Source organism: Drosophila navojoa, chromosome 5 (assembly GCF_054131105.1).
Source record: "Drosophila navojoa isolate 15081-1374.11 chromosome 5, UAZ_NAV_1.0, whole genome shotgun sequence".
Classification (NCBI taxonomy): domain Eukaryota; kingdom Metazoa; phylum Arthropoda; class Insecta; order Diptera; family Drosophilidae; genus Drosophila; species Drosophila navojoa.
In genome coordinates, this window is record NC_142893.1 from 2,409,340 (window position 1) to 2,422,570 (window position 13,231).

A 13,231-nucleotide genomic window follows, 5' to 3' on the forward strand; every position below is an offset into this window, starting at 1 on the left:
TCTCTCCATCAATCGCTTCCCACCTCACTCTCTATCTCTCTCTCTCTCTCTCTGTTGTGTGTGCAAACAAACATTCGTTTTGCTTTCGCTGTGGTTGCAGAGAGCACGAAGGGACTCACACACATACACCCACACACACACACACTCACACTCTCACACAGACACTCACTCGTTTAGCGCCCTCGTTTGGTCTGTTGCGTCAACACACACTTGTGGAGCTATTTGGGCCATGTGGCTGTAGCTGTGGCCAATGCAGGATAACAGCTACAACAACAATAACAACAACAACAACATTTGTGTAGGCGTATTTGAGTTGATTCCTTGGCTGTTGCTGCCGGCACTCGCGGCGTATACGCAACGTTATCGCGTTGCTCTTTTTCTTTTTTTTTTTGTTGCTTTGCTCTGAGCTCTGAGCTCTGTGCTGTGTGTGAGCTCAACAGGTTGTTTTTGGCATTACGTCCAATTTATGGCCGCGCTGTGCCGCATGTAAGTTTTCAATTGCCGCAGGCGCTGCAATGCTCCACACACACACTCACAGTGTCTGCCATAAGTCTGTGTAATGTCTACGATGTGTTGAAAAAACAGACTTGAATTGCCTTTGGAGTTTCCATATGAGGAAGGAAATGTGTTATAGGTAAATCAAGTGGCAAATATATAGTGAAAATAATCGGAGAAAAATTGAATATCGTAATTAGTGGCTAGAGATTCAATTAAAAAAATTAATTAATTCATTAAAAATTTGTATTGAAGCATAATAATTGTTTTATACCTAACCTATCATAGGTATATATGCTAAAATATTTTAAATCGATTTTTCTTAAATATTTTTATAATTTTTGTACACAAATTTTCTTAAGAAAATTATATTTAATATATAATATGTTCTTATAGAATTTTTAAAAATATTATTAATGTTTTTACTAAAGTTATAATATGTTTTATTTAGTTTTTTATTATATTAAAGATCCCTTATCATATTTATTCTAACTTAGAATTTCTAAGCATTACAAAAATATTTTTGCCTTATTAAAAAAATTTTCTTAAATGTTTTTAATTTTTAAAGATTTTCTCAGCAATTTTTATAATTTAAATTGCATAAAAAAATATTTTCCTTGTTTTTAATATTTTTAGACATTTTTTTTTTTTTTAATTTTAATTATATTGCTTTTATTTTATATAGTTTCTTGTAGTACTTTAAATATCTTAAAAATGATTTGTGGACATCTGAAGCGCGGCAGTATTTATTAGACTTCTTTCACTTTTCAAATTCCTATTCAAATGTTATATAGTTTTATATTTATGCGATATATTTCTGTGAATCAGTTTGCAATGTATTTGCAGTCGCATTCGCATTGAAAGCACGTTGTGATTAGAGCCAAAAACTTTGCTGATGCTGTTGCTGTTGTTGTTGTTGTTGTTGTTGTGTCCTGCTTGATTGTCCCTGTTGCTGTTAAGCTGCTGGCTAAATCGTTTTGCCTCTGCCCGAATTGAAAGGCAGCCAACCCAAAATTGGGAGCTAGGAATTTTAAGGGGCGTGAGGCGTCCGGGGCGGACTCAGGCGTGGCTCAGGTGGGCAGCATGTGCATGATAGTTCGGATAGAAACGTGCGTTAGATTTGAATTTTGTTTGAATTTGTGAATGGCTCAATACAATATGTATGAATGTGTGCGAGAGACAGTGTGTGTGTGTGTGTGTGTGTGTGTGTAATGTGTTTTGTAGTGTATTTTGAGGATTTGCACAGCAAAACGGCATCAAGCGAATATGCGAGAATGGAAAGGTTATTGTATCCTTGTTGCTGTTGTTGCTATTGTTACTGTTGCTGTTATTATTGTCATTTAACATTTCCTTGCCATACGTTTTCCAATTGTATATATGTATGTATGCGCCTCTCTCTCTATCTCTCTCTCTCTGTCGCTCTTGCACTGTTTATATGTAAATCTGTTTGTTTGTTTTCGTTTGCGTATGTTTATTATGCCTAAGCTGCTCAACGACGCAACACGATATTTATCCACCCACTCACACCCAACCGCCCACTCGGCGCCAGCACCCACATCTATATAACAGTTTTGCAAATGAAGCTGTTTTTGCATTTTTGGGCAATTTTTATTTGTCGCATGCGAATTCGATTTATGCAGCGTTTAGTATGCAAAATTTTCATACGTTAGCCTTAATAAATCCCCCAACGGCCGCACTTGTCAATATGCAGGCAGGCAGCCGGGCAGCCGGGCTGGCTGGCTGGCCTCACTCACACGCCCACCCATGCACAGCTGTGTCAGTGGCACCTATAAGCTTATGCACACACATACACACACGTGCCACACACACACATACGTCGAGTTTTCTGTCGCGTTCTGCAATTGAAAATCACTGCGCCTTAGTTAACGACACGTTTGTGGATCAACGCGTTCACCAGAGCAGCTCTCCGCCTCCTCCGGCCACACCCTCACCTGTTAGCTTTCCTCTACCTCTCTGCCCCTCAGTGGCTCTCCCATATAGCCTCCAATTGACCTCCGCTCGACCATTGTTGTTTGGGCAGAGCTCTGTGCACTGCAGTTGCCAGGGTCAGCGTACATTTGTTGAAGCTGCAACAGCAGCAGCAGCGGCAGCAGCAGCGGCATCTGTCATAAGCCAGGCGGCTCTTTCTCTCTGTATACATAAGCACATACTCAGGATTCAAAAATGCGCGACTCACATTATGCATATTCCAAACGGATCGTGAAATGGGTGTGAGCTGATGTGTGTACATATATATATGTATGTGTGTGTGTGTGTGTGTGTGTGCATGGCTTTCAGTTCGTTTCAATTTAAATTTGATGCCACACAATTGATGAAAGACTAAATTTAACTGTTGAACCACAGATCAAATTTCATGATCTACAAATGATATAAGCAATAATCGAATGGTACAAGAAATCTTATGCAAAAAGTCAGATAATAGAACTGAAACTTACAAAGTATTACAATTAAATATTGAAAAAGTTAAGTCTGAGTAAAATATGTACTAATAAATACACAGAAATAATGATTATAGAGTTCTCTTTATCTGTTTAAACTTAACTCCAACTCCATTTAAGGTCTTACTTGCGTATCTCTAGAAAAACTACATTTATTTGATCAACTGTTACACAGAACGCAAATATCTTTAAAATGTTTATCCAACTGTACATTAGCTGTCCAGGTGCTCTGCAGCATTTCGATAATCCAGCCAGCAACCCCCAAAAAGCCAGCCGCCGCCCCCAAGGCCGTAGCCTAATACCAGTAACGGGTAACGGGTAATGGGTAATGGGTAATGGGTAACGGGTAACGAGTACCCCTTGTTGCCTTCTGTGTTAAATCATCAAGAGTGTCGCCCAAGCTTTCTGGTAATCAAGCGATACAGAGAGACAGATGGGGGAGGAGCTGGGTTAGATGGGGGACATGGGCTGTGTGTTGGCAGGTATTTCGAAGGCGATTGTCGGTTGGGTTGCTCGCTTTAGCAGTTTGTGCCACAAATTTCGCAATCAGTTGCAAAAGTAGCTGCTGTTCAGATACAGATACAGATACAAGTGCAAATGCAAATGCAAATACATATACAAATACAAATACGTATACGTATGTATGATGATGAACGTACTCATGTTGGCAATGCCAAGTCCTGCTGCTGCTGCTGCTGCTGCCGCGGTTGCAGCTTAAGTGTTAAGCGTTATGCACAGACAGAGCGAGAGAGAGAGAGTGCGAGAGGGAGATGGGAGAGCTAGAGCAGACAGGCTGTAGCTTTGGCAATCGGTGGTCCGGTTTACTTCATTCTCGGATTTGGCCCCATCTGCTGCCTCTGGCACAAATTCCGAGTTGTGCAAAGGATTTGCGCCCCGACCCGGCCGTCGGCCCGGGCTGCCCACAAAAAGGCATAACCCCATGATATAGACGCACAATATGTCGCCCGAATACAAATTCAAATAAATGCCAAACGCAACAGGAGGCAACACATTTTCGGAATTATAAGCAAAACAGAGCAGGATATGTGAAACAAAAAAGCTGGAGGCTGGCCGGAGCTAAAGCTGCAGCTGGAGGAGCTACAGCTGATTGCAGATGCAGTTGCAGGTGCTACCGATTGAGTTAAGCCAACATCATGTACTACTTCTGTATGTCGTCTGCCTGCCTGCCTCTTAGGCCAAGGCACAAATTTGCAGCTGTGTGAGTGTGTGTGTGTGTGCGTGTGTGCCTTGTTGTGTGGCACAGGAGCTAGTTAATCCTTATCTGCTACGCACTGGAAATTCGACAGCAGAAGCTGTTTCCAGCTTCAAGTTTTGGGATTTAAATGTACTGCAAAAGCAAATCGAATTCAATCGAATTGCAGCAGCAACAGCTGCAGCTCCCGCCTGAATCTCTCAGCTGAACACTAAGTTTATCCCCAGTACCAGCCCCCGTTCGTGCCCCCACTCCAAGCACATCCACATCCGCATCCTTTGGGCACCTTTTGTGTTGTGCATAAACTAGACAGTGCGCATTACGAACAGCTTAAAGTCTTCAGCGACGCATGTGGCCAACTTTCCACCTCCCTCTCTCAGTCACCCCTCTAACCATCTCTCTCTCTCTCTCTCATGCGCTCTCCACTGACTTATAATCAAATAAATACTTTGGGTCGTCGCATTTGAAGCTCTGTCTGCCTCTGGTACACACTCGCCGCCACGTGATTATCAAGATACTTTGAAGCAAACAATAATAAGTAGAAATCTAATTCTATATATATATATATATATATATATATACGATAATAGATATGCACGACTAGCAGATACTCAGTGAGTGATTATTTAAATGATTAATAAGTAGTTATGCTATAGCTTACATTGCATATTAAGTAGTGCAGTACGATAGTCGTTGATATTCTATTTACGATATTCGTGTATTAGATGGGATATACGATTTTTAGGATTTCCCTTAGGATATTTGGTGTATGCGGTTTTATCTATGGAATTCGACACTCTAAATACGATATTCGAAATACGATATTGGACATCCGACATTGGATACACGATATTCTACATTTCACATATCTACATTAATATTACTAAGTCTTATACTTTATATACGATATTCGCTATATTCTCATTCCAAACCCTATACGACATTCAATATACGATATACCATATTTTTTGTGGTGCTTCAACTTTTAGCTATATCGTTTCTTTTATAAGCCTTTTTACTACATACTTTAAAATTAATATAATGATTTTTACATATTACGATATCGATCAAATATCGTACAAGTGGTCAATAAAATATTCTCTAGTAACCTATAAAGTATTGAGAATATAATCCAAGCAAAATCTTGATTCCATAACATGTTCTCAACCATAAGGTCTCATAAAACATGCTCACTCTTTTAGCTCTAATCGCTCAACTACTTAATATATATGGTATGTTCTATAGGGAACCAGAGCCAGCTATACTAAGTGTTATGTAGAGTATAACAACAAGCAGGACAACAACAAAAGCAACAACAATAACAATGATAAATCACTTACGATAACTTTAGCTAGCTACTTGTGTGCATATGTGTGGGCGTCTGTGTGTGTGTGTGTCTCTCTCTCTCTGTATGTGTGTGTGTGTTGTATTAATACACAAGTGGAATTACATTTAGGGTTTCTTAAGCATGTTTTGGCATATAGTTGTAATTAGGAGCTGCTGCTGCTCAAAGTTTAGGCTTAGGGCCAAAAGGCCGACCAGGATTCTAGCCAGGTTAAGTGTATGGCCGTGTAGATATTTGTGTGTGTGTGTGTGCGGGTCTGCACTTAGTATGTGCTTACCTACACATATGTACATCTATATACATATCTTTCAGTGTTATATCTTCCCAACTAAGCTCTTTCCATTTAACAAAATTGACAACTGTTTGGTTATTCCCTGATCGTTTTTCGTATATCTTTTCATTGAGTAACATTTCGTGGCAATTAGATAAGATTTTTTTGTGTGGACAATAGATTAATGTATTTTTTGAGGGCAATCGTGATTCACATTCTTCAAAAATTACCCATATTTTATGGCCACAAATTATCTATCAGCAAGATAATGTGTGAGCTTAATGGATTTGCGAAACCGTTAATTTTGGAGCTATGCGTAAGGCAAATATTACTCATAGATATTCAAATAAAGTCAGATATACCAAAATTAGAATTACGTACAATAACTAGCTTGCAATTCAATAAATATATTTCATTATTAAATGGTAAGGTATATTAGGTACATCCCTCTATTCAATGCTATAGTGTATATATGCATATAAATCTTGCTAAGTATTTTTTTTAGGTACATTCTTTTATCAGTATTGTGGAATCAGCTTTTGGAAATTTTTAATTGTTCAACTAACTTTCCGCATATAAATTAGGTACAGGTACGGAATGCAATCATCCAATTAAAGCCCCTTAAAAGCCCCTTTGTCCGAGAACAACATTGCGGTACATTGCCTTTATTCTATTGATAATCGTGTAGGCCACATTCCCTTGATCCTTTAATCCCTATTTGCATGGACGGCTTTAAGTCCCTTAAACACAACAATCATCATCATCGGCATCATCATCATAATCAACTTGAGGAGCATCAGCAAAAGCTAAACGAAGTATAACAACAACAATAACAACAGCAAACGCAACCACCACCAGCAGCAACAGCACCACCACCATCACACCACCACACCACCACACCACCAACCCCCTGCCGCAAAATCGGCACCACAAAACCAAAGGACATTAGCTGTAAGCATCAAGTTTTCGACTTATCCACGACCTGGACCTCAGACCAAGTAACTAACTCTGACTCTTCTGTCCTCTCTCTCTCTCTCTCTCTCTCTCTCGCTCTCTATTAAAAGGGTAGCGTCTGTCTGTGCGCTGCCTGCTTTGCATGCGAATTTGGCGCCAAAAGTTGTCGGCCAACAACAACGGCGGCCAAAAAACTTTTTGCCGATGCGCCGACCGGGCACGCATTTCGAATTTGAAATCCTTTATCCCTTTATCTGGCTTTAGCTCTAATCCCATCAGGCACAAATGAAGAGAAGTTTCGTTGCTCGACGACGACGACGACGACGTCGACTCCTTTCGCAGTTAAGCTTTTGTTTTGCCGTCGCCCTGTTTGCTTTCAAACTGCAGAGGCGAAGCAGTTGGGATTAAGCTGCCAGCTAAAGTAATGCCATGTATGAGTGTGAGTGCGTGTGCGTGTGTGTGTGTGTGTGTGTGTGTGTGTGTGCCAGGTGCATGCCTCTCTCGCTCTGAGTCTGGACTGCTAATCCCAATGCCAATTCCATCACCCGCACCACAAAGCTGTCCAACTGCCTGTCTAACTGTCTCTCGCTCTCCGTCTGCCTGTCTGTCTGCCTCTCTATCTGCCACATTGTGTGTGTGTGTGTGTGTGTCTGGCCATCAGTCAGGCTGGCAGCGCTTTATTGATCGCCTCAAGGATTATCCCAGGGCAGCTTCCAGCATATTGGGCCAAAAGCTGCCCTAGCTAGCCCCAGGCCCAACCCTGCCAAACCTTGCCTTGGTCATTTTCAATTTGTGCACAAAAAGCGAGGGTTGGGCTGAGGCTTTTGGCTCTGCTTGCTGTAATCCGTTCGAATGCCTGCAACCCAACCCAATCCCAGCCCCAACCCCAATCCCAATCCCGGCTAACCCCCTCGCGGCAAACAAGCAGCCAACCAATGCAGCATGCATAAATGGAAACGCACATGCCACATGCCACATGCCACATGTTGTTGTTGCTGTTGTTGTTGTTTAAAGCCATTTGGCTTGTTGTTGTTGTTTTAGCCTTTATATGAATCATACGCAACGTAATCCCAATTCGTTTAAGTCGCTACAATCCATGCCAACGCCAACGCCAGCCAAATTATTTGCCATGACTGGACAGGACGTGCCGCAGAGAACGAAGCAAAGAGAGAGTGAGAGGAGAGAGATAGGAGAGATGGAGGAAGGGGAGACTCGCGCTGGTCGAGCATATTTTCGCAATAAAGTAGATCCCGCATTAATCCCAACGATTTTGTGCTCTTGCCCATTGCGTGCTTTAGTTGTGCATGTGTGTGTGTGTATGTGTGCGTGTCTGTGTGTGTGCGTGCTGGCAATGTTTGCGTCTGTGTTAATCCTTAAACCAGCAGCGCAGCCAGCGTCGCAGCCAACTGCAGTGAGAGGCCCAAAAACAAGCTGAGTCGATGCAGAGGCGGGGGTCAAAGGGGAGCTGAGGCCGCACCACACACAGCGCAGCAGTGACAGCCCCACAGTTGAAGTTGGCGGATAAAATGACGTCGACGTCGACGGCGACGCCAACGCCAACGCTGTCGACTGCTGTTGCTGATGCTGCTGTGGGGATTAACTTTTTTCCAGGCAAACAGAAAGAGAGAGCGAAGGAGAGAGGGAGAGGCAGAGAGAGAGGGAGAAGGCGAGCGGGGGCATTGGAGGCCGTAGATGCTGCGGCGTTCAGCATTTCGGGGTTTGGGGTTTTGCGCGTGTGGGCGAGGGATTTAATTTCGTGCGGGATTATTATTTCGGATTTAACTCTTCGTTTTATGGATCGCTTGGTATTATAATGAGCAGTGGCGTCGTTTGGCAGCCCATTAAGCATCAACAGGGGGGGGCGGACGTCAGACGTCGGCTCTCAGCCTGTGTGAGAGCAATGTCTATAATAAGGTCACAGTTAGGCGTAAATCAATTGTATTGTAGGCTGTTGGCTAAATTTATACTGAATTTGTAATGCCCTTCTACAAGAGATAATTTATATCGGATGTGTATATATATATTTTATATATTTTTTATATATATTTTCTAAGATCTTCAGAAACTAAGATTGTAGTCAAAGCTAACTAATAGCTGATTGAATATTTCACAATTTTGTAAGCAACTCATACATTTTTTGTTAGTAATTACATAACAGCACTTATCTTATATTATCGTGAGTTTTATCTAGTTGTAAAATTCTCGAAATATTCATACGCGCCTTATCCAATATCAGACAAGGTTCTAATCAATGCACACCTCTTTTATTATACGCTCATATAAAGCACGTACATATATATTTATACAATTCGCCGCCTATGTCTTATAACCCGCTTTGGCATTATAAACTCGGGTGTATTTTTTATAAACCAAGAAAAAACCCATGGCAAATGCGGAAGGGGCGACTGTGGCATCAGTGCGAACCTGAATCCATTATAGCGTAAGCTGTTCGCAATACACACACACACATATACATGCACACACACGCACACAGAGAGAATTATCCGAAAACGAAATGACATCCCTTGGAAATTAATCCTTAATTCCATTCATTTCGTATAATCCCTGAGATATACTTTGATAAGCGTAATGCGGCCCAGGCTCAACGAGCAGCACTGAGCCAGTGAGAGCGAGAGCGAACGAGCGAGCGTGTCTGTGTGTGCGAGCAGCGAATGTAATGGCAGAGAGCCGGGCCACATGTTGATATCTGTGGCTGCCATTGTGTCTGTGCGCGCGTGCATCTGTGTGTGTGTGTTTGCGCTCTTACGCTCGCTTGCCGCTTGCTCTCTCGCTCTCTTGCTCTGTGTTTTGTGTGCGTGTTTGCATCGCATGGGGCGCCAAAACGTGCTGTGCGCTCCGCACTGCTTTTTAGTATCGTGCCAAACATGCTGGAAGAAGGTTCGTCTTACACTTTGCTCTCTCACTCATTCTCTTTATTTTGAATTTATTTTCGTGTCGTATTTTTACTTCGCGCCGGTTCTGCTTCATGTTGTTGTTGTTGTTCTTGTTGCTGTTGTTATTTTGTGCGTTGGTGTGCAATTGGATTACGTTCTGGGTGCATGGAGGATTAGGCGTGCGCGCATGTCTAAAAGGCAGCTGTAGCTGAAATATAAATACCAATGCGAGTGCCCATATATGGATATTCATAAATATATTTACATACACACATACATATATGGAATCCAGTGCGTCGATAGTGAATGAATGTGACTGCAAGTTATTAAGTGCGATATAAAAGTGACCTATGCCAAGTGTTAAGTGAACCCAAAGACCAAGTGCAAAACCAAGACCATGTGGAGCCGGCATGTGCAATACACACACTCATACACACACACACACTCACACATATAGAGAGGAGATTTGGTTTGTGTCGCCAGACGAGATTTGCCACACCACTGTCAAGTCGCATTTGTCAACAAAGGCAGGCGGCAGCAGGGATAGCAGTAGCAACAATACCTCACAAGCACACATACATATACACACAGGCAGAGCAGAGCTCACACACAGACAGACAAACGCGCACAAATGAACTTAAAAAGCAGAGCAAAAGCTTTTAAATCTGTTGCTTTCGTGCAGGCTAATCCCTATGAAGTTCACTAGATTTTGTTTTGTGCTACTGTTTGGCATCCCAGTGGAGCTTACACACTCACACACACACGTACAGACACACACAGACACAAACATTAAGCTGGCAGCAGAGAGATGGCACAACAACAAATACAAACACAACAATGCATAACAATAACAACAACAGAGCCGTCGCGCTTTTGCACTCAAGACAGCGGCAAGTGCGCTCATCCTAGCGCCTAACCAAAGACACACACACACAGACACACACAGGCACATGCTAAGCCGCAAGAACAACAACAACAACAACAACAACGTGAAACACACGTAACGCTCAACAGGAATAAGGCTGTGAAAATAAAATAAAGGCTAAAATGATAAGTGAAAGCAGCTGATGGCAAGGGACCAGCAGAAATTGTTGAGATGGGAATAGCAACTAGCGTTGCTTAGCTAGCACACTCACGCTCTCTCGCTCACGCTCTCACGTTCTCTTTGCGTGTGTGTGTGTGTGTGTGTGTGCGAGCAATTAGGATTCAAGCAACAGCGTTTCACAGTTACTTAGTTAACCGTATGCCCACTTATTGCGCAGCTAATAATAGAGTCTGAACTGATTTCAATTGGTGAGCGATTCAAAATGCGACGATCAGCTAAAGCTATTCTAATAAATATTTATAGATCGTTTCTGATACTAGCATTTAAGGACGAGGGTGGCATCAAGCCTCTGTGAGTTAAATAAGTAAGAATTGATTTTTTAGTGAATTTATCATCCTAAGCAGACTATCTACTCTACTAAGGGCTGTACATCTTGAAACAACCCTCAATTTACAGTACCCAATGGATTTGTCTAAGATTAATCTATACGCAGGCCAATGTTTCAGGCAACGGGAAATGAGATTATGTACTTCAAATCACGGTCTAATGGCTGTAAGCTAAAGCTCTTAGAATAATAGAGATTCGATTGTAAAGATAACAAGCGTTCCCTGAATATATGTACATATGAACTTAACAGATGTCAAATATCTGATATATAAGTAGTTTATAACGTTTGCATCTATTGAAGCTGCTCAAGTACGGAAGCTAATATAAAGAATATTATAACGTTCTCATAAATTAGTGTACTTTATATATGATGTTTACCATAAGATCAGTCTTCTAAAAGTAACACATAGTTTGACATGTAGAGGGTATTTGCTAGCACATCACTCTCTTTCTTTTACGCTTCATGCAGCAATGGCTGCCTATAAGATTCTGTAATTGTCTGTAAATTCTTATCTGTAAATGTCTTATCTGTTAACATATTCAAGAGACTAAAAATTATAATTTCGATAAATATTATAGTTTATTAAATATCTTATTTTTTTTTTTTAAGCAATTTATGTTCGCTTATCTAATTTTCGGGGTGGGGTAATGTTGGTCTATAGATTAAATATTTTATTCTTTGTAATTATTTTCAATATTGATATATTTTATCATAAGCCCGATAAATTGGGCATTTCACAATTGTTGTTATCAATTAGTACAGAAAAGTCGATAAATATTATTGCTGCTTACCGATAACAACAAAACTGTAAATTGACTTATGTAAACATAAAATATTTCACATAATTAAGCAGTGATGGCATCGACACTCCTCTTCAACTATAACATTTCGCTCGAAAAACAAGAATTTCCCCATCGTGCTATAAAGCTGGCGGAAGCCGATTTTAAAATTTCCCTCTTTATTTTACTTTTTGGAGTATTTCCCTATTTAATGCCAATTGCCCTTTTAAGCTCGTTGCGTGGCTTTCGCCGGCAAATGACTCCATGTGCAAGGACATGCTGCATTGTTGACTCCACAGGCGGTTGGAGCACGCACACATACACATGTACATGTACATGTTCATGTACATATAGCCATATGAAAACGCCATATAGATAAAAAGTCTGCTGGCATTGAGTGAAATCGCAAAAAATTAGCAGTTAATCCCCTTAAATTGAATACCGCAGATGGTGTTGATGTTGATGCCAGTGACAAAGAGTAGCAACAACAAAAACAACACTCACATAAACAACACTCAATTCACACACACTAAAGCCAGCTACCAACTAAAGCCCCAAAGCGAATCGAAAAAAAAGGAAAAAAACAACACAAACAAATGTTATAAATGAATAAAGCTACACGTGTGTGTGTGTAAGTGAGTGTGCGAGTGTGAGTGTGAGTGTGGCCACGCTTAATGCGGCCTGGCAATTAGCCAGAGTTGGCCACATAATACGCGCGGATAAATGTTTAAGATTTGAAGAGCAGGGCAAAGAGCAAAGGAGTGAGCGAGAGCGAGAGCGAGCTGCAGAGAGGCAATCGTTGGACTGGGTGGGGTAGAGGAGCAGTGAGAGCGGGACAGGCATATGCATCTTTAGCGAGCTTTAGTTTTTGTTACTGTTTGGACTTAGGCTGTCAGCTATTGGAGTGTGAGTGTCGTTGTGTGTGTGTGTGTGCGCGATTGTGTGTGCTTGTGTGCGCTCTGCTCGCGCTGCGTAACCCGATGCAACTAATCCGCGCAGCAACAACTAATCAATGCAAGACACTGCACTGCGCCTTAACTGGCAAATCTCTACAGAAATTTGCTTAATCCCCACAGAAGAAGAAGAAGAAAAAAAACGCAAAGAATAAGATGCCAAGGCATAATAATAATAAAAAGTAAAAAAAATGAAGAGTGCGCGGGGCAAGGAATGAAAGAAAGAATTATAATGCCACAGCGTAAATCCCCTCCTCAAATTAAGCTCCTTGGCAGTCGGCGTATCGGCGGCAGCGCTGCCAGCGCACCCTTTTACGCTTTTGTGGTTGCTTTTCTACTTGCTGTAGTTGTTGTTGTTGTTGTTGTTATTGTGGCAGCAGCAAAAGGTTACGCTTAATGCAAATACGCTGCCGATGCCGCTGTCGCTGTCGCTGC

At 41.5% G+C, this 13,231-nt stretch overlaps 2 protein-coding genes across 3 annotated transcripts in view; one reads left to right on the plus strand and one right to left on the minus strand.

Moving 5' to 3' along the window:
• The window catches only part of Oatp58Dc (Organic anion transporting polypeptide 58Dc), a 110,081-nt gene that overhangs the window by 66,030 nt on the left and 30,820 nt on the right, over positions 1–13,231 (minus strand). The window lies entirely within an intron of this gene.
• dve (SATB1_N and homeodomain domain-containing protein dve) overlaps positions 1–13,231 on the plus strand; it is a 96,143-nt gene that overhangs the window by 64,333 nt on the left and 18,579 nt on the right. Inside the window, exon 1 of one of the 2 annotated variants that reach the window (XM_018104264.3) lies at positions 9,563–9,635. The exons of the other annotated variant lie outside the window; for it this stretch is intronic. Coding sequence (XP_017959753.1) covers positions 9,623–9,635 — 13 coding nt within the window. The 5' untranslated portion in view covers positions 9,563–9,622. Of the gene's footprint in view, positions 1–9,562; positions 9,636–13,231 lie in introns of those variants that run through there. 2 annotated transcript variants of the gene reach the window in all.